The 26,528-nt window shown below is 44.2% G+C and overlaps 1 protein-coding gene across 1 annotated transcript in view; it reads left to right on the top strand.

The window, feature by feature from the left end:
* The first annotated feature begins 686 nt into the window (after positions 1–686).
* The window catches only part of PPIC (peptidylprolyl isomerase C), a 98,438-nt gene continuing 72,596 nt past the window's right edge, over positions 687–26,528 (top strand). The window contains exon 1 of the mRNA XM_085632675.1: positions 687–947. Coding sequence (XP_085488801.1) covers positions 825–947 — 123 coding nt within the window. The 5' untranslated portion in view covers positions 687–824. The remainder of the gene's footprint in view (positions 948–26,528) is intronic.

Here is a 26,528-nt window from a genome sequence, read left to right as displayed (position 1 = left end):
GACAGAAATGTCAACAAAAAAAATACCATAAAACCGGGAGCCCTAATTGTAATCAATACGCTTTGCAGCACAGCACGTGCATTGGGTAGGCTAGACCTCAAACCGTGGTTCTTTAAAGATGTGCAGCCTGCAGCGGACGGATACAAGTCAGCTAATCAAAGTATTGTAAGGAAGGGCTATACTCCAGGTAAGGGACACACTCAAGAAGAGGAAGTCAAGCCATTGAATAGGAAGCAAGCAAACGCGAACGAGAGTGACAATAAACCAAACTAATGATAAGCAATGGGCAGCCTGTAAGCCCACTGATACCTCACAATAGAGCTTTTGCAACAAGACGTGTCTGGTAGGCTCGGCCTTAAGAACAAGATGAAACATATTTGTACAATTCCTCAGGTGTTTTCAGCCTTGTTTCATTGCTGCCATTTACCCTAATGCAGGTTAATGTTACTGTGCATTCGCACACTGTCTGTCTTCTGGATACCATGGTCCCCACAACAAGCTGCTATAGTAATTCTAGTACTTTTGTTGGCAGTTGTTTTATTTAGCGCGAACTCGTCTCGACTCGAAGGTATCGGAGCGCTTTCTGGGCGCACCAGTTACTTTACAAAAGGGCAGTTAGTTTTAGTAGTTCTAAAACTCACGCAAGTGCGCCGCTACACAAGAGCAGCACTGCTAAATGGAGACGTAGAGGATGTGGTATTAGTTGGCGCGTCGGCAGAGAGCATGCGCGGGGTGTTGCTCTCGGAGGTTCGCCGCCTCCTCCTCGTCCTGTATCCTTGCTCCGGCAGTGCTGGTCGCCGCCGCTTCCTCCAGCTCCCGCGTGAATGGGTTCTCTCCGCCCCAGGAGCAACTGGGCCTCTGTGCTGCTGCTTCTCCTGCCGCTCTTCCTGCAGCATCCCCCGGGGGCGTGCGGCCTGAAGGAGCGGGGTCCCACCGTCACGAACAAGGTGACTACTGCTGGCAGGGCATACCTCCGCCCTGTTCGTGCCATTGAACTTTCGGATTTATAGTTTGCAAACGTATACGTTCATTGCGGCATTGTTTGTTGTAGAGTTATATTAGTAGTTTTTAGGAAATCTTTTCAATGGCTCTTACGCACAATTTTCAACTGTTTTATTTTATTTATATTATCCATTCCGACACTGCATGTGTTGGCAGTGGGGGCCTGTCCCACTGTATTTTTAGCATCATGTGGTTAACTGCGTGCTCTGCAGGTAAGAAATCCCTGGTTGTAGGTTGTTCGCAAACCGCCGCTCTGTGCTCAGAGCCCCCCTCCCAGCTTCCCAAACCCCGTTCAGCTGATCATCATGACACACTGTTTTGAATTATTACATTATTTTTTAGATCTTTCTGGTAAGGCATCGGCTTTCTGCGCCCAGTAAAACGTTTATGATAATGCCTGGAGCGGAGGGTTGAGTCCAGCTGCCTGCGTGTTCAGAGGGCGGTCTCGGATGCAAACATCTGCATCCAAGGTGTCTCTCTCGCTACGGACAACTGCTGATGTGGCGGGACAGTTTGCTTTGCCGGTGGATGCGAGCGCTCGCTTGTGAAAGTCCCGGAAATGGCTGCTTCTTCCTGCAACCCGCTGTATTTACTGTCTGTGACGCAAAACGACCCCAATGGGCCACTGGGCCAGGAGTGTATTCTGGCATTTGCTACATAGTTTGCTCAGTTGCAACAACAGTTAAGAGAGAACCTCCTCCTCCCCCGTGGGCCATAAAACCTCTAACAACTATTTTTGTTCTGAAATCCCCTTCTTTTCTACTTCCAGGCTTTGCTTGGGAATACACGACGTGCACTTTTTATCCTGCATCTACGCCTCCACGTGCCTCTTGATTTCAGCGTCCAGGCTCTGTTCTAAAATGTTATTGCGTAAGTTTGGTGAACGACATTGGATAGATACTCTGTTTACATCGTGCATGAAGGCATCACATATTTTAAAATCTTCCATTGGTTTGAACTCGTATCGCGCTTAGTTTAAAGTTTATTATTCATGTTATAGTTAATTAAAACCTTTACATGATGTAAGAACACAATGTTAACCAGTATAAAATAAGTTAAAGATAAAAAGGCCATGCTAAAACATGGTCACTTCAGTAAATGTCCTACTTAATACAAATCTACACAAGGTTAAGTGCGAGTGCATGGGCACTTCGGTAAATGACCTACTTAATACAAATCTACAGAAGGTTAAGTGCGAGTGCATGGGCACTTCAGTAAATGTCCTACTTAATACAAATCTACAGAAGGTTAAGTGCGAGTGCATGGGCACTTCAGTAAATGTCCTACTTAATACAAATCTACAGAAGGTTAAGTGCGAGTGCATGGGCTCTTCAGTAAATGTCCCTAATGCTACCTGAAGAGAAGATGCACAGCAGATAGAGCTGAAGCATGGGCCTCATACTGCCAGAGTAAAACAGTTCAAAAGTGCAGTTGCGTGCTAATCACTAACAAACTATTCATTAATTCTCCTTAGTTGAGACAGACAAACGGACGGTAAAGTGCTGGTGCGTGGAAAGAGCAGAGGAGAAGGGGAAAGCCTTTAGGAGATAGTTCTTCCAGTTTGATTGTACAACCACTTTAAATTGTTGCTCCACAGAGATAGAACATTTTGCCAGGCAAGCTATTACTGTGGGCTCCGGCCTTGCAAGCAAGGCTTGGCGGCATGCTCTTACTCCGTTAGCATTAAAGAGGTTGCGTAAAAGCTTTCTGCTCGCCTGCTGCAAAATGGGGCATATACATAATACGTGCGGATCTGTCTGGGCCCTGCCACCGCCTGCATGACGGTGAAGTCGGTTCTGGGGCCCATGGAGCCATTGCATCCTTTGTTGGTAACAGGCCGAGTATTAACGCAAACAAATCTAGATATGTAAAAGCCTTTGACGGTTTCAAATAAATTGCTTTGTGGCATTGGCGATTTGTATGTATTGATACATAGCCATCAGTGTCTACGCTGTGGAAGCAATGCTTGTCTGCGCCCAGGATTAGACCCTTGTTTGTTTGTTCACTGCGAGTTTGAAAGTGTGATGTGGTAAGTTTGCTTCCCACAGATGTTGCAAGGCCAGTACTTATAAAGCCTCACTTCTCCCCTGTGCCCAACAGTTCGTTTGACTGTTATCCTGAATCTCTTTACAAATTAGTGCTTTTAGAGTGTTCATAGGGTCCGATTTTAGGGTTGACAGGCACTTGAGGATGCTTTGATGTACTTGACCTTGCTCATGGAGCCCACATTCCAACCAGATTGGTGCAGGCGACGTGTATTGTGGGAGATGGACCAGCAGCCAGCAGACTTTACTCTGATGATTCAATGCTGTCTTATAGATCAGTAGTCTTGGCTTTCCCGGGAAGGCTACTGATCCATAAGACAGCCTTGGGATCAGTTTTGCTTCGATTGCTGCCAGAGTTGGTTTCCAAGTTGACGTGGGAAACTTACTGTGTATGTTTTTGAGGCAAGGCTTTTTGAGTTCAGATGAAGCCTTGGTGAGTGGTCCTCGTGTATCCAAACCCATAGGTATTTATAGCTGGAACTCTTTTTTTTGCTGTGCTGCTTCCCGGGTACCATCTGCCCTTCTTTTTGCTAACGTTTATGAAGATGAGTATTTTTTAGTTTTCTCTAAATTAACTGTAATCCGGTTTGTTGCGCAGTAAAGAGCTGGTGTGTTAAGCAAGTTTTGAAGGCCAATCGGGGTTAAATTCACGATGACTATATCGTCTGCATATTGAAGTAACGTCAATGGTTGTTGTCCCAGTTTTGGGGCGTGTGAGTGCGCCTCATCCAGAGCTATGCTCAGACCTGTAATGAAAAGATTAAATAGTGTTGCGGCAAGGATACAGCCTTGTTTAAGGCCATGTTTTGGCGACATATGCAAAAGAAACAATTGATGGACGGAATGCTGGACAGTGCAAGCATTTCCCCCCAGTCACAAGGATCTGGGTTAAATCCATCATTCTTTTGCTCACCACACCACCCCAGTTTGGACCCAGCCATTTGCAAATCAGTCTTGACCCTGTTACTTGAGGGAACAGTCCAGCCCGAACTGCCAAGCCAGGTTCTCCTTGGACTGGAAACTAGCATCTTGGGACCGGTTTCAGAACATCACCCTTCATCAGCCAGGCTAGCTTGAATCCAGTGGTATAGTGAGCACAGGACCCACGTCTGGGCATACCCTTCCCACTTAGGGTCGTAATTGGACCCTTATTTGTGCCCATGCTAATCTTTCACCAATTTTCAGAGTACAATAGCTTTAATGCTCACAGGAGGTTGGTTGGGATGTTCCTTGTTGCCAATTTATGCCACATCGAATTCCTGTCAACGTGGTCAAAGCCCTTTGAAAATTAATAAAGCATGTGTAGGGGAGTTGTTTTTTCTGAGTATGTTTCGATATTAGCGTTGAAAGGGCAACAAGATTGTCTCTCGTGCTCAAGTTAGGACGGAAATCTGTTTGATTGCATGAGAGCCTGCCTGATTCCTCCACCAAATTTTCCAACTCCTGCAGAAGGATGCCAGCAAAGATCTTTGTATCAGTATCTAATAATACAATCATGCGATAGATGTCTGGTGCTAAGTAAGGGCCTTTTTTGTAGATTGAATGGTGAAATTGACCCTCGCCAAGACTCTGGTATGGAATTTTCACGGAAGCAGTAGTAGATTAATTGGCAGAGAATTTAGCTCCATAAGTCCAGTTCATGCTTGTAGATTTAAACTGGCACCCCGTTTGGGCCCGGCACCCAATTTCCCCTTATTTTCTTTACTTGTACCACGCTTAGACATTCGCTCTCCGGCTTTTGGCTCTCTAGAGGTTCAGATTTGAGTTATTTGATTTAACCGCTTTAGTGCCCATGACGAGATGGTCTCGTCATGGAGCGCGGTTGCGCTGTGCCCATGACGAGACTATCTCGTCATGAACCCCGCCCGCTAATGCAACGGCCGGCAGAGGGCGGGGAAAGGGCGTGGCACTGAAGGGGTTAAACGAAGAAGTTAGTGTTTTGGTATGGGGGCACATTTATGCTGTTACCTCAGAATGACTGTTTTTTGTCCACTCATGTGACCTTGTCTTTCTTGCAGGCCTGGACTGGAAACCAACATCAGCCCTACCAAAACATTTTCTAACCAGCACCCACACAGAAGGTCATCGCAAATGAAATAGGGCCAAGGGTGGGTCGTGGCTTCCCATCCTGCACTGAAAGCAGCCCCTGCCCTGCTTTTTTTGCACCTTGTGTTTGGTTACAGGGTTGGACTGGTCTATAGGGCAGTCAGGCAGTTCCAGATGGGCTGGTCAGGCAGATCAGGATTTGGGCCATTTCGTGGGACTGTTTCATGGTCTGCTGGGCCAGTTTTTACTGTTGATTTAATTGATATTAAAACATATATGGCCTGCAGTTAGCTCAAATGCATGCAGTCTTCCATACCTTGCAAACCATTTATACAGCAAGTCTTTACAAGTTCAAAACTGCCATAATTTGCAAACATATGCCACATTTTTAGCAATCTAATTCACCAATGGGGGCCACTTATATTTTGGTGCCCAGGCCTATTTTCTGTCATAGCTGACCCTGTTTGCAGGGCGGGCTTTTGGCATGGGCGAGCTGGACCCAGGCTGCCAATCTTTATAGGGGCTTACAGAGCTCTGTGCACGAAGATCCTGCGTATAGCAGCGTCCCTCTACCTTAACTCCTACAATTTAAAGTACTAATAATTTTTACGTGTCCCAATCGCTTAATTTAACACCATATCAGCCTCCTTCTGTGCCCTCCCATTTACCTTTCACCCCCTGCTGCCATACACCAACACCCCCTCCTCACCCCAACAAACAACTTGGCGCCAGCCTTACAGAGCTAAGTGTGGATGATTCAGGTGAGTTGGGGAAGGTTCAAGATGTTCGTAATTGGCTATCTGCTTTGATGTAGCCAGTCACAGACTGACCAGTGAAAAGTGACCGTCTGTCGCCTCATATTACGCAACAGCAGTGCGGGCGGCACATTTCTGTCCGTCCAGGGCGCACACTGAGCTCTGCCTGTTTGAATGCTGTCCCTTGTACCAATATGGTCTGTGAAAAACATACGTGCTGTTCTTACACCCGACCGCCTCAACACCCTCAATTAAAGTATTGCAACATTTAGTTCCTAGAATGCTAAAAAGTGTGTGCCACAGGTGCTGTCTACTGTGTTTGTGGAATCCATGCACGTGCAGGTTCCTGCTTTGCGCTAGTTTTTTATTTATATGAAGCATGACTTGAAACCATGCACCTGCTGGACTGCATCAGTCTGGGCTATCACCAACCTTTCTTTATGCGTTTTCCATAGCCTCCTACACTGGGTTCAATGTTGCATATTAGGCCTTCTTAGGGATGCATAATACACTACTAACAGCATCCATTGTTGTGCTGGTTCTTCTATTGTCCTTCTATTGTACTTTCTAACAATATCATGTATTGTTTACCACTTGGGTCATCCTGTGAAATAAACTGAAAATCTCTTTAACTTCCAAGTCCTCAACTTACATGTTGTGCAGCTTTTGTGCTCCTTGTATATGATCTTGCTGTTAGATGTTTTAACTATCAAGCTTCCTTAGCCACTTTTCAAACTTTCCTAAATTCCAATTTCTTTCTTGGTGCTCTCTGTGTGCTAGAAGCCTTTTCAGAGATCTTTGTATCATCTGTCTTAAGGCATAAGTTTAGATATCAATTCCTCTGTAGTATCATGTGCAAAAGCCTCACAGAGCAAGATCGGGCGAATCGATACACATGAAAAACCTTTTTACCCCTTTTGTTCAGAATTTAAACCCCCATGCAAGCTGTCGTCGACAGAAGATCACCCAGCCAATTCTAGTGTAAGTTACTACTCTAGCACCCATCCTCACGTTGTGAATGGTTCAATTTCTAAAACCCACTCAAAAACCTTATATGAAGCCTGCACAATGGACCAAACTGCAGTTGGGACCACTCAGTGGAACAGCAAGGCCTCATTAGCTGACTTAGGCAAGGAGATGGTATTTAATGAGTATCTCACCATGGAGTATCTCAACAAAGATCTGTAAACCCATTGTGCAACATGTACCAACTGTTGTCGTTTAGAGACAGATCAAGACAAAAGAGAAACATGCATTGGTAAAAGTAATAAATAGGTCTGGTCTTGGCAAGCCCACCTTTGGTTTTTGGTGTCATGCTTTGCAAAATATGCCAGAAGCATTAAAAGCGGAGAAGTAATAAAAACGTTTTTTTAAAATGCTGTAGTGTAAAGACGTGATGCATTTGTGTGGGAAAAAAAGTAAAAAGGACGAACTGCAAAAATACATTTAAATAAACCTGAAATTAAAACCGAGATAAAAGTAGAAATTGGGATCCCAGCCCTGACTCTGAAGTTGACAACATTTTTAGGCAGATGTGCTCAAACAAAATTGAGTTATACTGAAGCGAGACAAAGGCTGAAGTGAGCTGGCCCATTCAGGAACTTTAAGTATAGTGGTATGAGGTGCAAACATGATGAGAAGCAAATTCAGTTTAATATAGGAGTTGAGCATGAGATTACACAGATGCAGGAGAGGGAGAACAGAAAGATTAAAGTGTAGTGCTTTATCACTTGACAACAGCTTCTGAATTGTAGAACCAGAAATATTAAGGGATGCTTCGGATACAAGGTATGGACAAGCAAAAGAATATTGCATACACATGGAACATAAAAATGTACAAATGGTACAATAGGGCTTTGGGGGGGAGGCTTACCAACAGGAGGCCTGCCTCTCCCGGGGGTTTTGGGCCAGGGGGTGCAGCCAGAGCCCGATTGGGCTTGTTGGGCTACACTTGGGCTGGTCATGGGCTGGGGGGATATTTAACCGGCCATTTTGTGGCACCAGCCACCATTTCGGTGGGGTGACAGGACAGCCAGTTGGGGACCAGGCAGGGAAAGAGAATTTTGGCCCGCCCGCCCGTTTTTTTTCACTGTTTTTTCTGGGGAGATGGGGGGGGGGGGGGGGGGGGTCTGTTTGGATTTTGGGTGTTGGACTATGGGCATTTTTCTTTTGGATTGGTTGGTTTTGTTGGACCTGGTCCATCGGGTGGAGAAACATGTACATTTGGTTGTCACTGGAAGCAGGTGCTAGTGGTGTGCATGGTTTGTTTCAGGTGGGCGTTTTTCCTGGGTAATAGTTGGTAGATATGTTTACAGTTACAGTTTATTGGTTGGAAAATGTCACACTGGGAGCACGCAGGTAGGGGAAGTAGCATAGGAAGGTTACATAGATAGTTATGTTGGGAAATGATAAGAAGTTACAAGTTTATTGGGGCAGCAAGGAGGACAGATTTGGGAGTTTAGAAACGGTTGTAAAGGGGAAAACTTTAGGGGAGGGTTGGGGGGGTAAGGCAGGAGGAAATATTTAATGAGGTTTAGTTTTGTAGGGCACAGGCCAAGGAAACTGATTGAAAGATGCACCTGTCTTCAAGAAAGCGGCCTTTTTCACACCTAACAAGCTGGTTGGTGGTCTGTGCTGTACCCTCCCCTTTTGGCCCAAAGCAGGACAACAAAATAAAAGCATACTGGTTTTAACATATATAAGTAGTGTGAGCAAATGATAGTAATGCTTGTTATTTACACCGCTTAAAAATGGCAGGAGTATTGTATGAATCGCCATCATCAACGCGTTAACATTAAATGTATTATACGAACAAACAAAATTACGTAGCCAAGCTTGCAGACATAGAGAAAAACCACTATTAAAACCTGTATGCAACACTGAATTAATAAAAGCATATGTGCTACAGGGGTTAGGTTAAGTTCTGACAATAATACAATAACACAGGAGTATATAGGCATCAGCGCATTCCACTTCGCTAAATCCTAAAATACGTTCACCAATGTCCATTCCACAAACTGGTCAATAATGGATAAAAAGATGGCTAATAGAATACCAAAGTGTTAGTATTATATTAGAAAAAGAATGATCTAGCACAGGGATTGAGAGGTGTGGCTCACTGGTTAGAGGCGGCAGACCCGTAAGCAGAGATTTGGCCAGGGACCAGGGTTCAATTCCCGACGCGGCAGGGTCGTGGACCGTGGTCAAAAACGGACTCGTTAATTCTCGCCTCGGTACCTACTCTAACCAGGAACACACTCAGCAACTCTGGGCATTAAGCTTGCCTCATCTCTACAACGGCCCCCCACAGACGCCGGGGATGCCTGGTTTCACCTTGGAGACACCCAGAAAGGGACCATCTCACAGGGAAAGCCAGGACGGGTTCCCCAGCGGTCTTCAGCGCCGGGACACCTCCTTGTGAGGTAGCTGTTCGCGCTCTACAAAATGCTGTATTATTATTATTATTATTATTATTATTATTATTATTATTGAGAAAAAAAATAGCTTAAAGAGCCATATCACATTGGCATTTGTTTACAGCCTATTAAGGCGTATAAATATTAGTGGTATTAGTAAATAATACAATCTGTAGTATGCAGTGGTTACAAATGGCAAAAGTGGTGTATGAAATGCCATATAATGGAACATGTTAGCATGATTTTTATTTATTGTCAGAAAATATATGCATAAATGAACATCCACAGCTGAACATGGAAACACAGAGGAAAAATACACACCAAATCTATTTGTAGAACTGTGAATAACTAAAAACCTACGTGCTACAAGCATTAGGTTACATGAAATGTCCTCAAGAATACAATAGTTCAAAAACATAAGTCTTAACACATTCCACTTTGTTTATATTTTATTATTAATTTTGCGCATGGATGAAGAAAAGAAATGAGTATGCTTCTAAAATCTTACCGCATTGGCAGATAAAACAGCTAGTAAAAGACATTTTTAACAAATCATCTTTCAATGTAAAGCTTACACTGACAAAGGAAAGGTAGCACATGATGATTAAGAAAACACTTAACAACATCTCAATAGTGAATATAAATAAAAACTAGAATTACATGTTAAGCATAGTGCTGCAACAAAAACAAAGTAGACAAACATTAAAAATTAGAGCACTATGACTTGAGTGCATAAGAGACCCCCACAAGAAAAGTAGCCACTGCAAGTAAATCCTTCGTGCAGTCATGAAAATGAGCAATAAATGAAAATAAGAAGTTCAGTTGTTTATGACAATATGGCATGTAAATACACGGTTTAATAAAGACAATGTTAAACAGATGAGCCATACAAAAAAAACAGTCCCTGCATACATGAAAGTTTTTAGTATCGCTGTAAAACTGAAAAATACTTACAAAAAACATATATAATAAACATATACTGCATTAAAGAACAAAGAAAGCAGTCAACTGCATAGCTGGAAAGAACACAAACCTTGCTATTCAGAGAAGTAGACGGGTATAATGATGTTACTCAATAGAAGTATCACTACCAGCTATTAATGAAGGCCTTGCATAGAACCAGGATATGCAAGTCATCACCAATAGCTATAAAGAACAGATCCCCTTACATAGAAAATTTATGGGCTGGCTCAGTGCTTCTTTTTTCCATTGAAAGTAATAAATGGCCAACAAAGTTTCACTGAAAGAGACTTATCTACATGTCTGTGTACCTATTATTATAATGTATCAATTTTACTGAAAACATCTAGCTGCCTGACAGCTAAAGCTGTGTCTTGGCCAGACCTAAAAATTAGGACCAATTTTTCCCTGATCTTTTAGACACAGGCCAGTACTGCACACCCCACTTTGAGGATTACAAGGTTGGACTGACAGTGTCAAAGGGAAACAGTCCCTATGGTCTTAATCGGGCACCCACCATGCCCTAATACAACAATTATGAAGGAGGCAGAGCAGAGGCCTACCGAATTAAAGTAAAGTGGGGCAATGCTGCCTATTGCTTATCCACAGTCACACGGAAGAGCTTTATTTTGGTTCAAGGTGTTTCCCCTTTTTCTTTCCGGGGGTCCCCCACCATACCTCTGCTCCATTTTGCAACCTCGTCTTCACATTGCACTGCTTGCGCCTGCTGTATACCTGTAGACATTATAACCAAGACTTAGATTGTATGCAGCCAGTATCCAAATTCAGCTCCCCAGTGTCGTGCTGTAGGAAGCTGGCTCTCTATAGAGTGTACTTAAACGAAGTATACTGTGCAGAGAGTCCAATGAGTCCTTTATTGGTTTACAGAGGTACAAGTAGATAATACTAACGCTCTATTTGTGGTAGTGTGGGCGAGTAGTTAGGCTTATCAGAGGGTAGTGCTAAGCATTTGTTATACTCACAGAGGCAATAAATGCAACACACACTTGCGAATAAATTGGAGACCAATTTGTAAAAATATCCTTTTTTTTATTTAATAATTTTTCAGACCAAGAATTTATTTCTACAGTAATTACTTTTAAAAGTTTTGAATTTTTAGAGTTCGCAAAATCAATCAGGTTTGTGCGCAGTTACACACCAGTGGAATCAATGGGGAAAATGACAAAAATGCTTATAAAATTATGCAGTCGGCTTTCAGGGTTCACCTCCCAGATCTTAGTACATAGCAAGGCCAGGCACAAAGTTCCACCAGCGGATTTTCGGGAGAGTCCTAGATTCCGCTGGGAGCAGGGTGCTGAGGTCGTTGGCAGGTGGTGTGCTCCGGGAGAGAGAGCCACTTGAAAATGCACTGCACAAGGGAACTTTCAGGTAAGTCTGTTGGGGCCTACTTGAGGAAGTAGGATGCAAGGGCCTCAGGACCATGGAAGCACAGCTGGAACGTTGTTACCGGGGCCGGTCTGGCCTGGTGCAGAGCAGATAGGTTAGCTGGGCAGCATGCGTCAAGATGTTCTTGTAGTCCGGAACATGCAGCTTGGAGAGGTGATTTTGGGACAGCTGGGCCAGTCACGAAGTAGGTCTCGGGGGTCTCGCTGTTCCTCGACGGGTGCTTGCTTCCTGGTCAGTTGGAGTCCGGAGCGGACTCTTCGTCTCAGTGCAGGTTGCAGGGGGTCTGGGACCCTGGGTATTGGTGCAGCACAGCTCTGGTAGGTCCTGGTGTCCTCCAACTTGGTGGGGAGCTGGTGTACCGCTTTGGTCTGGGTGCGGCGTCCGAGTTGCTGAGGAGCAGCAAGTCGGTAAGACCGGAGTCTGCGGTTCTATGACTACTGTTGCAGGGGAAAGAGCCTCTGCTCCAAGGGAGGTTCTTTGGCAATTTGTCAAAAACTGGAGGTGCTCCGGGGTTCTTGGAGGCCTCACAGTGGCAAGACGAGGCAGCACACTAAGATAGTCGAGTCCTTAAGGTAGCAGGCAGGGGTTGGCGCCAATTTCTCTGCAGCAGGGCTTCAGTTCTTTAGCAGCAGCTATTCCTGGTCTGTTTCTTCTTTGTGTCTGTCAAATCTAAAGTTCAAGGTCCAGTAATGCCACCTAAATACTAAATTTAGGGGTGTTAAAGGGGGATACAGGTGATAGCCAATGAGCTAACTCTAAGTGACCACTTCCTGTGGAAAGGGGCACTATCCTATCCCTGAAAGGTTATTTTCCTGCCATCTCAAAATGGAGGATTTGGAAAAGTAGTGTCCGCATCACCTGCCCCACCTTATGGATGGTGCTGACTGAATGTGGGCACACCTCCTAATCTTACTAATTTTCCCACCTATCCTCCTGCCAAATGTGGAGTAGGACAAAGAGGTTGGCATCCCCCACTATCTGGAGGAGCCTGGGTTGCACTAGTAAGGCGCCTTTAAAGCTTCCGGCTCTGGAAAACCATTCCGGTCTGGAGGAGGTGTGAAGCACCGCAGCCCAGCGCAGGCTTGGTTTTAGGCCTCTGAGTGCCCGGGCTCTCACCCCATGAGGTCAGCACCATGTCTGGTGGTAGCAGGCTGGTTATGACTACTCAGAGTCCACACCAGTGCTTGGTAGGTTTTTAGGGGACCCTCTAAAGGGTCTACTGTGTGCATTTCTTAATAAATCTCATCACTGGCATCAGTGAGGATTTATTAAGACAAGAAGTTTGGTACCAAACATCTTAGAGTACAGTGAAGCCATTATGTAGCTAGGAAACTTGTAATGACAAGTATCCAGCCCATGTACTCTCTATAGCTTCCCTGTGCACTTAAGATATCCAGGAATGGGTCAGATATTGCAGGGTCATATCTGCTCAAGCAGATATATCCACACATGGGATCTAGTCCCGCTCCTCCCTAGGGCTGTAAGGCATGCAGTAGGGGTGACTTACCTATACCTCATGGAGTGTATGAGGGGATGGCTCACAGGGCTGTGTATTACCCTAGTTTAAACAAAGCTATCCTAGAAACAAAGCGCACTACTATCAAAGCCTGTAGGCTAAATTATAATCCACACTGTTGAAATTAAAATCAATATTACAATCAAAATCTCAATTTACTAACATTTTGAAAACAGTGACTCTTACTTTTAAGAGTTGGATCCTACCAGAGAGAAATAGTGGTTAATGAAGCCTTGTGTGTGACTCTTCAACACCATCTGTTTGATTTCTTCTACTCATGTAAAACCGTATCTGTGCAGTCACCCTACCACCACATGTGGGCTGTACTGTGAAACTAATCAGTGTCTATGACTCTAATGTCCCTACATACACCACTTGATCTTACTCCCCCCCAAAAATCTGTTATTAATTAGTGAACTAAAACTTATCAATGTGCCAATAAACCCGAATCCCGTGACACAGTATCAGACCATTCAATTTGAGAGTTCTAAATCCGTGCTTACGCCCTTTCCTGTTTCTATGGCACTCCAAATACCATAATACAAGAGGACTCTTACATGTAAAACAAGCCGCTGTTCTTATATTGATGACCAAAGCTCTAAACGAAGGATGTCGTCCATGTGAGCTGCAAGGTCAATATATCACATTGCCAATTGTTTTACAACTGTTTCACATGCCTCCCCACTCGTCCACCTCTGTGTTGATAGTTACAAAAAACATAAACAGGCTACCTTGTGGTCCAGTACACTAGGGTAGTATGGATCTACTTATGGAGATCAGATTAGTAGGGTAAAAGGATTACTTTTGAGTGCAGGGTAACCTCTTCATTCAGATTGACACAGGGCTGTGTGCCATGTTGATTCTTCATGCAGAAAAAAAGGAGACACGCAGCCTGCAATGTCAGTTTACATAGTCTTGGTGTGGGGTCCCTAGGGTGGCACAATTTGTGCTGCAGCACTAGTGGACCCTCTTCAGTCCCAATGCCCTAGGTACCAGGGATGCCATCTACAAGGGATTTATAGGGGTTGCTGAAGTGGTGCCAATGATGATACATTTTTAGGGATAGAATGCTGGTACTGGGAGCCTGGTTGTCAGGGATCCAGTATACCTCAGTCAAAGTTGCATCAAAAACCAGGCAAAAGTGTGTGGTGGGTACTGCAACAGACACCCAGTTTCCTACACATATCACGTCGCGCTTAGCCACCACCAGCTCCAGTTTATAGAAAATAAGCACAGCCCTAGGAACATAAACATGTCCCGGTATCCCCAATAGGATATACTTGGGATCCAAAGGAATGGCCTATACCACCTGGGACAACGCCCCAATTATCTGAATCCAGTACAGCCGGACAGCCCCACAGTGTGTGGATGTGAGAACTTTAATCTCCCGGCAGCGAAGACAACTTGGGGAAGCCGCCTGTCACATTTTATGTAGCTGCTCCCTATCGTAGTATATGCGGTGCAGAATTTTCAACTGTATTAGGCGGAAGCTGGATTTTATTGCCACCTCCCCCTGGTGCATCAGGGCTGCCTCCTAGTTCACATCCTACAAGTCGCTCACCTTTTGGCCCCATCTCCCTCTTAGTTTAAGCGGTCTGTTCACCATGTGATTAAGAGTTTTAATTATGAGGGATAGGGCCTTGAATGACAATTCCTCCTGTAAAAGTCGTCCCTTGAGCGGTAGAACTTGGGCAGATCCCAGGGTGTTATGCCCTCCAAGCAAGTCGAAGCTGGGTGTACTTCAAGAATTGATAGTAATACAAGGAATAGTCCCGCTGGTGCAAAGGGCACCAGCTCTCCCCCCAATCCCCCCCACAGGCGGTCCTCTAGCCACGAAATCCCTGTTGGGTGTCACATACACTCCCCAAGTATTGGAAGCCATCAGTCACCACTTGCAGCGTTTGAGGGAAACTGTAGCAGTCAAATGGAGTATAAGGATAACTCAGTATCGACTTACTCCAATTAATAGGATACCCTGAGTGGGCCCCTTAGGACTCAAAGGTGTAAAGGATCTGCGACATGGTGGGTGCAGGTTCAGTGATGTATAGTAAGGCAACAGATTTCTCATCTCCCGTTTGAGTCCCTGAATTAATATTGTGTACCACCTCCGCTAGGGGGTTTAATTGTGACAGCAAACATGAGAGGGGACAAGGGACAACCCTGTCTGGTACCACAGCGGACCTCCGCAGTAGGGTCCTGATAGAGCAGAGAGATGCCCTGGCTAAAACGGGTTCTAAAACCAAATTTGCAGAGCTTCTGGTGGAGATAAGACCAATGAATCACGTCAAATGCTTTCTCCACATCCCATGCTAGGAAAACATGAGTGTCATCCCACGCAGCAACTGTTGACATCCACTTATGAAGGTGTCGGTGGTGGAGCTGCGTGGACTGGGCCGGCAGAAATCCAGACTGGTCCCTAAGGATGAGTGGGACTGTTAGAAGGCATGTGGCAAGGATGGTAGCCAACACCTTTACTTCGATGTTTAGCAGTGAGATGGCGCGGTAGGAGCCACAGGCAGTCTCCGGCGTCCCTGTTTGTGGATTATCACAATGGTTGCACATTGGAGCTCTGTCGGTAATGCACCACGGTCTCATAGGATTCCCTAAAAATCTCAAGCAAATGAGGAGCCAGCAGTCCACCATATTTCTTACAAAATTCCCCCAGTAAACCATTGGTTCTTGGCACTTTACCCGACCTTACATTGGTAATGGCCGTGGCGACCTCCTCCAGAGTAATATCACCATCCAGTGTCTCACGCTGCTCAAGAGGTGGCAGCTCAATATCGGCCAGGTATCCGGTGATACAAAGGGTATCTGCCAGTGGGCAGGCCACAATGAGGCATAATATCTAGGAAAGACGTCTGATATTGCCACATCTGTCTAGTGGGAAACACCTGGCCCGTCTAAATGCATGAATCCAGTGGGCTGCCATCTCACGCTTGCTAAACCAGGCCAGTAACTTGCCTGCCTTGTCACCTGCACCGTAAAGACAATGCTGCATGGCTAGCAATTGTTTACGTGTTTCACCAGCTGCCAGGTCACGATACGTTAGGTTAAGCACCTCGAGGGAACGCAGGGTCTGAGGACCCACACAGGCTCCCACTGAATTCTCAAGGGCCACTATCTCTCGCTCCATGTCCTACATCTCTGCCACCTCCTTCTGCTTCTTTCAAGCTAGGACATTCTGTATATTGTCCCTCAAGACCATTTTATATGGCTCCCAGAGGACCATCACTGAGTCAACGGACCCAGATTCTCTTTGAAGTATGCAAAAACCATTGTTAAACACCGCTTATGGTGAAGCCAAATCGGCAGACCAGAGAAGACGCCTTTGGTCCATACACCAAATCTATACAGTGAGTTCTTCTACTTGGTATATAGATGGACTCTAGTCTGGAGGAAATTTTACTCCAGATCACTGGTTAAATGGCAGGATCCCATGTCCTCACCTTGTCTATATGGGAGCTCCCACTAAGCTAATGCTAATTCTCTGACAGTAGCTAGTACTTTTATAAGGTGAAGCAAGATTCTGCGTCCATAGATAATCATGGCAGACTGTCCAGTCACTCAATCAGTCATCCGGTTTGGTAAAGCGCATCTACTCACCTGTGAGACTCTCAAGGCGATGGCGGGAAGGGGGTCCTCTGAAGAGCCAGGTCTTGAGGTCCTTCCTGAACTGGGGCAATGTGGAAGATTGCTGGAGGTGGAGGTCGTTCCAGGCTTTGGTTGCAAGGTAGTAGGACTTTCCTCCAATTCTGGTCTTGTAAATATGTGGGACGGTGGCCAGAGAGAGTTTGGCTGATCGGAGGTGTCTTTGGGGTGCATTGAAGGAAAGGCGGTTGTTCAGGTATGAGGAACCTGTGTTGGGAAGGGCCTTGTATGCGTGGGTGAGGAGTTTGAAAGTTCTACTTTTTTCGACTGGGAGCCAGTGGAGATCGCGGAGGTTTTGGGTGATGTGACTGCAATGGGGGATGTCGAGGATCAGTCTGGCTGTGGTTTTCTGGACAGTTTGGAGTGTGCAAAGGAGTTTCTTGTTGATTCTGGTGTAGAGAGCATTGCCGTAGTCTAGTCTGCTGCTGAGGAGTGCGTGCGTGACCGTTTTCCTGGATTGGATGGGATCCATCTGAGCATCTTTCAAAGCATGCGGGGGGTGTTGAAGCAGGTCGAGGATACGGTGTTGATCTGGCGGTTCATTGTGAGCGATTAGTCTAGCATGATGACATGGTTTCATGCGTGGTCCGTCGTCATTCCATTCTGAGATGATGCTGGATTTCAGGAGTGGGACGGCACTTGAGCTTATATAGTGGCATATTGGTAGGTTTCTCTCTGTTTTGTTCCCAGTTGTGCTGTCAGTTGCACTCCTTTACTCTGCAACCTGTCTATGTGGTACAAATCATAACTTCCTCCTGGGCTCTGGATACAGTGTTTTAAGGAACCCTCTGGTTTAGTGCCCATCTTCCCAAGAGACGTCTCATCCTGAAAAGACATTGTTCCTTCTTGTTTTGAGATACTAAGTTGTGGCAGCTATTAGGTTCTTCCCACAAGGCTCCCAGACACTTGGGCAGAAAATGGCAACGCCGACTGAGGGGTGCACCAGTAACACAATGTAATATGATATAAAGGAGCTACATTTTACAATTGTGGCAACAACCTTAAGGGATTGAGATAAGGGAAAGGGACAAGTGAGAACTCATCTTCCAGTTGGTAGTGACGTATGCTTGTTTCTGGTCCGTTCGGCTGGACTGTTCCCTTGGGGAACAGGGTCAAGACTGATTTGCATATGGCTGGGTCTAAACTGGAATGGCATGCCGTGCAAAAACACAATGGATTTAACCCAGATCTGTGACTGGGGAGGGGGGGGGGGGGGTGATTGATTAATTCAGCATCTGTTCTTTTTGCATTTGTCATCCCAAGTGGGAGGGGTATGTCCAGACGTGGGTCCCGTGCTCGCTCCGCCACCAGATTCACACTAGCCTGACTGATGAGGGGTGTTACCCAGAAACCGGTCTCAGGCTGCTTGTTTAGGGTCCAGGGAGGACCTGGCCTGGCAGTTTCGGTTTGACTGCTCCCATGGGGACTAGGGTCAAGACTGATTTGCATATGGCTGGGTCTAAACTGGAATGGCGTGGCGTGAAAAAACACGATGGATTTAACCCAGATCTGTGACTGGGGGTGACTGTTTCATTAATTCAGCATTCCGTCCATCATCTGTTCTTTTTCCGGCATGACACCAGAGCAACCATTTTGGCGTTTTTTTTTCTAATTTACCATTTGAAGATGGCACCTGTCCATTTTGAAGTCATAAATTAAAAAAACAGAATAAAAGGTGTGTGAAAGCGTTGTGGTAGCAAATTGCAACTATTTGACTCTCACTGAAAAGTATGAAAAAGAAAATGCTTCAGAAGAGCTAGGCAGGGCAAGCACCTGAACATCGCTTACCAGCAAGGTCCAACTAGCCAAACAGGAGAATTAAAAAAAAAAAAAAGCCTATTGGCATGGGGAATACTTAAGTGGGAAGAAAAATAGCAAAACAGCTAATGTGTGAGGAAGGAGAGGGATGTGAGCACGGAGCAAGAAAACAAATGCACTTCCATGAAGTACCTAAAGAAAAATAAACCAGGTAGGAGCTGAAGAAGTGTAGAAGGTGTTGACCATTTAGAAAAATAATACAAAATCTGAGCAGGACACGGAAAGCTGAGTGGAAGAGCAAAAAAAGAGAGCATGCAGGGAAGTGATTGGGTGTGATGGAGAAGTAGCACATGGGGCATAGAGCAAAAAAATACATTCTCTTCCTTGGAGTGTTGAAGGAAAAAGAAAAATGTAGGTTCCTATTGTGAGCCTTGGAAGGGTACAAGTCATCCAGTCAAAAATATGGTAAAGAAGCTATTCTCAAAGGGAGGTACAAACATAAGGAAAAGAAAGAAAGCCATCAAATAAGAAGTAAAAAAATTAAGATTGACAAGAAAGTCAACCAACAATAAGCAATGGGCTGACAAATACCGAACTCTGAGTATTGATATTTTACACAATATATCTTCGACAATAGACAGCTACAAACTGTCCGTAGGCGAGAGCTAAAAAAAGCAAACACCTGCAAAGCCAATAGATCCGGCCTGCATTTTGAGCCTGAATATAGCATTTAAAAACTGCCTACAGCAATAAAAAAAGAAACTAAACAATTGATTTCTATATTCAATGCATCTATGAGATAATGAATTGAAAATTTGATGATTCATTGTACTTCTAAGATGTAAAACAGTCATGGCAATCCAAGCACTGCGCTGGAGGCGAAATACACAAAACAGAATGAGGTGAGAAACCAATACTCCTCTGAGCAGTGCCAAATCCGCTGTATGTATGCAGAAGGTCATGCAAATAGCTGAACTTTCAAACCAGACCAAAAAATACAACCAGACATATCTAATGTAATATTTTCACTGCAGCTTGTACTACCTCGACAGTCGGCTCTTTTCAGAACACCAACACTCACTCTCTCTCACACACACACACACACACACACATATATATTATGGAACACGGTCGAGTCACTGAATACTCAAGGGTCTAGGTGAAAAATGAAGATCCAAAGCCCTCAACTGACTGGCTTAACAAAGCGGTAACAAAGTTAAAAAATGATCTAGGTATACAGCAGAGGCTGATGAACCTACTGAACATAGCACCCTGCCTTCAAAGTGTGTAGTGTGTTTAATCATTTAAACCTTGGGAAGAAGACTGGATCTGAATCGAGTGCTTTGGCTCTTGTGCTACAATGCAGGGCATGGCAGGGAAATCTTCAGAATAATTATTTTACAGCAGTCTGTTGGCATTGGTGTCAGTGAGATCACAATTTGAATGCACATTTACACTGATGATGTTTATGCACTCCTTCATTTCTTAAATGTTTGTTCCTGCTTAGCCGCGATTTATTTTAACTTTGATCAACCTCAATTTCTGTTTCTTTGTGCCTCGCAAAATAGCCCAATTACAAATCAATTGGGAGGGCTGGCATTATGGATCTGAGTGAGTGAGCTTTGCATTCTGAATTTCACACCAGTAGAGCTAATTATGAGCAATGTGGTATCCTCTGTTATGCACAGACTAGAACACGTCTCTTCTGATGGCAAGGGGCCCAGCCGCTTCTGGGGAGAGCTACACTAGTCATCATTGTGTGGTTGATCATTCCCAAATGATGATGCCAACCATCTGCAACTAAACTTGAAAACAAAAATTAACTGAACAAGTGTGCAATGCCATGGTCAATACTGTAAATCACTAGTTGGTTGGGTATTGGACTAAAAATAAGCCTTGCTTCATTACCAAGGCCAAAATATTAGGTATGAAAGCAGATTTAAGTTGTGTCTGTTGGCTAGTCTTGGAAGTGTATTTGACTAGATGGGCCACGTGGAAGTGGGAGCTGGAAGAAGTGAGTCTGTGGTTACTAAGCACCTGTGGAATTTAGCAGGCTAGGTTTTGTAATTGGTTTTGAGGATTTTAAGCGCCAAGGAAAAATATTTTGTTAGTAGCTGTTGCAGCTGTAGGCACCTAGAAAGAAATGATGAACCTGAGGTAACTAGTGTGGGTTGAGAGGTGAAAAGTCAAATTTTTGTTTCACCAATTACATAGTGCTACAATTTTGGCAAGAGTTTGAGCTGCCTGATGGAATTTTAATATGCGAGTCATGGCAGTTTAAAATGCATGTCAGGTGAAGTTAGACAGCAATGTCAGTTCAATGGCTTAAATTTGTATCGATAATAGAACGTCAACAGGGGCTTTGGAAGATGAGGTTCCTGGATGTCCTTCAGGGCTGCCAAAAAGAGAAATGCATTTGGAAGGATATATTGTCAAATATTCTTCTGTAAATAAATAAATTGAATATCCTCAACGGCTCCGGTGAGAGTTTCCATGCCATGCAAGGTGGTTCAAAGATCATAGATTGAACCCAGCTTGTAGTAGCTAGACAGTGTTAACTATTATACAGAGATCTTTAATCTGTACCAAGCTCATTTGGAGACAGTGTGGGTAGAAATGTGAGTTCTTATTGCTCGTGAACCATTGCAGGTGTTGACAGACAAGCTAAAGCAAGTGGAGTTGATGGAATGATGGTTAGTGGTGGTGGAGGACACTGACCGTGATGGTAAATCTGGAAGGTGAAAGGTTGAGCCAAACAAGTGCAGACATTGAGGAGAGGGTGTGTTTGATATTAGAGTATTTCAAACAATTTTGGAATATGAACTGTATGTACGCTATAATTGTGAGATGTGGAGTTTTGAACTGGACAAGCCATTATCGTAGTACCTTGTGGAGTATAAATCAGTGAAAACCAGACATTCTATTATGCAGGATTTACCCAGCTGCTCTCTGTCGTCTGCAGAGTAGGCAAGGGGGGAACACGGAGTGATGGGAGAATGCATTGTAGACAGTAAGGAGAGAGTCGGAGCAGAGAGGGGGTTATGAAGCGCAGATTAACTGTTGCTATGCAATTAGGCTTTGCCCTGGCAGTGAGGTTGTCTGCTGCCTTCCCAAAACAGAATTCATTAGGGAGGCAACTGTAAGATAGGAGTTTCTATGTATCTGGGGTTGGGTCTCTACACTCCTTTTATAGCCCTTGTATGAGGAGTGGTAGGTTGCCATGTTAATGTTTATCTATTCTCATTGAGTGAGGAGGTTCTGGAAAGTATTGAAACAGCCCTTCTAATGTACAACAACCCCACCTGTATTGACAGTCACCGTTGTGCTAAGCAACCAGTTCATTGAGGCAGGGTATGAAGGAGGCTTTGCAGCCAGAAATACAGGAATAGGTGAAAAGCTAGAGGATGGGTCAGGCCCCGTGATGGCACCAAAAAGTTGGGCACTCGCTAGACTCAGATCAGTCAGTGCCGCAAACATGTTGTCACAGTAGCTTCCCTGGCACATGCAGTGGAGCATTGTAATCTCCATCGAGAATTACCAAACCAATGTAAGACTGCAGGGAAAAGCCCCATTCTGAAAAGACCTATTGGCAGGCACTGTACTTTGAGGATGGCAGCAAGTGTCTTCAGAAGGTGACTCCTTTGTAAAATGTTCTGAAGCACTGCTGCATGCAGCCAAAATTTGTAATCGATACTTACCTACAGCTCTGTTAACAGCTTACACAGCAGACGAAGCAAAATCAGTTACAAATGCCAGTAGTCTACAAGTGGATACCTGTTGGGCATGAACAGCACAACCATGAGTGCAGAGAAATTCCCACTCATCAATCCCACTTAAGGTATGAACATAGGCATGCAGTGTGTGTTTTGCCTTGGAAGTTTGGAAACGTCTTCAATCATGTCCTTTTGTGGGTATTCCTAAACTCTGATCCAGCTCTTTCCCACCCTCTAATGGCCGCAGATTTACTCCAGATATGAGCTAGAGTACCTCCTCTCCAAGGATGGGAAGAGGACCAGATCACCATTGCGTTTGGTTATGTAGTGTGGCCCACACCCACCCCCACAGAGAAAGTTAATAATCTAGGAGTCTGGCTTGACCCCAAACTTTCCTTCGAAACCCATACTAGGAAGGTCACAGGGAAATGTTTTGGGACTCTCAAAATGCTAAGGAAAACTATGGATATTCTACCAATTTCAGCCAGGAAAACTTTGGTCCACACTCTTGTTACAGCTCAGTTGAACTATGGTAACTAACGTCCATTTCCTCGAAGCAATGAAAAAAATCCTACACAGGCTGCAACTAATTCAGAATGCAGTAGCCAGACTGGTTGTTAATCTGCCTAAAAGAGCTTCCTCTGCGAAAGCCATCAATGCTCTACACTGGCTACCCGTTAGTAAAATAATTCTTTTTAAAGCCCTGTGCTTTTGTCACAGGATACTGCAAGGGAAGGGACCTAGTTACCTAAATGATCTTCTCACCCCTTATAACCCGACTCGTCACCTGAGATCAACGGGGGCGAACCTGCTCAAAGTTCCAAGAATTTAAAGAGCAAGAATGGGTGCGTGCTCTTTTGGCTATCTGGCAGCCATGAAGTGGAATACACTACCTTCTACGCTTTGAGCTGAGCCATCTGAAACCGCCTTCTGGAAAGGATTGAAAACTTGGCTCTTCCAACTATGAGCTCCTGGACGCTAATCCGCGCTACGGCTCGGCTCTTTGTCACCCTCTCTCCTCCCTTCCTTACCGATCTCACTGTAGTAGCTCCGAGCGTGGGGACACACCAGGTGGTGTAACCAAGCGCTTTATAAATGTTTTTATTATTGTTATTTCTCCAGTAAGAAAAATGTTTTGTATGAGATGAGAAGTGTGCATTTGCACAGGGAGCTCTATTCTCCTTGGAGGACTTCTCAGCTATGGAGAATTTTGCGCAGGAGGAAGAGTCCGTTGATTTTCCAGTAGTGCCCTTTGCAACCTGCACGTTGGGTGCACCATTGGGAATAATGGGGAATACCTAAAAACAGTAAACCTGCACCCACACATAGATGAAAATTACCTGGTGCAGATTTCCCAAGTGCTTTCCAGACCTATGGTCTTGAAGACTCCTTGTTGCCAACGGTACAAGCAAGATGAGAAGAGGATCTGTATGTGTCATGGATGCCCAAGCAGGCGCCATTCACCTGAATCCAGTCGGCATTCCATTGCCTTACATGTGCGCCTTAATAAAGAGATTTTCATATTGTTATTTTGCACAACCTTTCTTGAGAACAGGCTCTCTGAGCACACCTCCTCAGCTGCCACCCTTCCCACCACTTACCCCACAAAATATACGGGGGGCTCTGCGCCTCCAATTATCTGTCACTGCCCGACTGCAACACACCAGTTGGCATTCAAGAAGTTCTTCTCCCCTCGGTCTCTACTCAGATGTTAACAAGATTCGTTCCTGTAGAGCTCTGACAGGCGTGTAACATTTTGTGAAAATTGATGTTGAACATAAAATATCTTATCGGAATTAGACAAGCACTGATGGATCTGCAGTAGCTCTAACCATGCATTTGAAAGTGATGGCACAGAGCCTTCTTAACTCGCTGGCATTGGTCTTCTTGTTTACAACAATTCCAGTGTCATTTCCTTAACTAACGGGTATGGATTTTCATAATGACTCTAGCCAGTCTGTAAGCAAAGACGTTTCCCGCCATGCAGAGTGTACACGAATCTTTTTCCCTTATCTATGATATCGAGAGCTCTATCAGGCAATAACAATGACAGAAATGCGCCATACAAATGCTGATTGCATTGCATGTTGGCGATTGATTACATGTACTACCTAAGCAACAGTGGGTTGTTTTCTGTAGGTTTTAGCCTTCCTTTGACCTTGCTAACCTATGAACATTTTTGTTTAATACTTTCCCATCAACGTCTATTCCTCGTCTTTTCCCTCTGTTACAAAAGAAATGTTTCTTATCAAGAAGTATGACAATGGTTTCTGATATAAGGGTGTATACAAGGAAGGCAACAAAGATGTTATTTTGCAGGAATTTTTAGTTTGCACATATTGTGAATAATAATATAAATACTTTGTATACTAGCCGTGAAAAAATAAAAGTAAGGCTAGATCGTTCAAACGTATTCCTCAGCAGGAAGATACCTTTTGTCCTTATGGCACAATTTGTTTCCCATCACATGGTTGTAATATCAGTTCTTTAGCTTGGGAAGCGAGCAGTTCGTTCCATATGTATGAAAGATTTAGTTTAGTACTTGAGAACTAGACCTCTGATTTGGACCCAGGACCGCCTGCCCATCTGACTGCGGATACGGCCAGTGCAAATCTAAAGTTTAAAATTCCCTCTTTTCTCTCCTCCGTTGAAATTGTTAGTTCTTGGCTAAAATAAAACAAGAACTAGTAAACCCAATTGGTCTCACTGTTTGGGTTTGCTAAAGCACACCTTTTGGCCTTACGAATGTGTTTTGCCAATTTTGTTCACCATCCTCTAAAAGAGAAACAATTATCAATAACGAACAACATAAGAAAAAATAAATAAAAGTGTGATTATGTGTACACACCCACATGTTATTACGCCAGGGTAGCTGCTACAGGATGAGGTATACGCATGCATCTCCATTCATGCATGGGCACACATATTTCATGACACCGTGGCCATTTTTTTAAATTTACTGTTCCAAAATGCCTTTTTTTTTTTTTTTAAAGTAAGCAGTGGCCCGGCAGAAAATTGCAGCTGGCAAGTCCCACTCCGCCAAAAGTTAAAAAAATAAATTTAAAATAAGCAAATAAAAAAATGGGAGGGGACCAACAGAGGAGCGGAGGGATTGGGGGAGCAATGTCACTGCCACCTGCAAGCAGAGAGGATCCTGGGAGTAACAGAGGAGGGGTATAATAAAAAAAAAACAGAACAAAACAAGAGTGCTAAATGGAAAAAAAGTAGTTCCCCAAATGTAAGCAGTGGAAGGACACAAGTAATACAATACATTTTGATATAGAAGAAATGTGCCGTAGGTGGGTCAAACCAGAAAATGAACAGTTTTAAAGAATTGTCTTATTTTTGGGAGGTTAAGGGCGTATACTGCCGCCTATGGACATCCAGCGTATAGATATGTATATTTGTGCTCCTCTATATTTTAATTTGTTATGCTTAAGATGACAGCCTGCCCTTGATGTCATTTTAACTCTAGGCCATCATGAGCAAAATTACAAGTGGTCATTTTGATTTATGTTCATCCATTGACTCTGAAACTCCCTGTGTATGCATGCTCCAGTGCCACATATTTTTTGCAAAGTTTATACAGCCCTTATCCAAACATGGGAGGTGCACTTCTCTTGCAATTTGTGGCTTGTGCCACAAATGCAAGACGTGGGTGAGAAAGATATTTGAAGACTCATAGAAAATGTCTTTATTTTAGCTTTCTAGAGCACTAACCCTAATTTCTTCGACAAAATGAACCCCCTAATTCTATTCATTTCTAAAGGAAATGATTTAAGTTTTAAAGATTTGATTCCATCAAGATGGCTTTGGGTGGACCACAGTTTTGTCATAAATACAGAATCTCAGTGCGCTAGTTGTTCATTAGCTCACAGTGGGAAGCTTCATTAGAGCAATGGGGAATCAACTGTCGTACTGCTGCTGCTGTTTGAAGTACGTTTTACTAAGAATATCAGACTGTATACTCACATATCTGAGGATGATAATGTGAATTTAGAGAAAATGTGCTTTTCCATTAGCTTCTGGACCACCTTACATAACTTTGATAAGAAAAATGGTATCTCTCAAATATGGCTCCTCAAATCCCAGCAGAGGATCACCATTTTTTAAAGGGTAAGATCACCTTTAAACACATCATAATGCCTAAAATTAATATGGCACCACTGACAAATGTGTTTAGAATCTGGTATCCCCATGTATATGTGATCCTCTTTGTGACTCTCAAAAACAGGCTTTCACCACATACAGTTCAGTGG

Source organism: Triturus cristatus, chromosome 2_1 (genome assembly GCF_964204655.1).
Source record: "Triturus cristatus chromosome 2_1, aTriCri1.1, whole genome shotgun sequence".
Classification (NCBI taxonomy): Eukaryota; Metazoa; Chordata; class Amphibia; order Caudata; family Salamandridae; genus Triturus; species Triturus cristatus.
The sequence above is the reverse complement of the archived record's forward strand: the minus strand, read 5'-3'. Positions and strand labels throughout refer to the sequence as shown.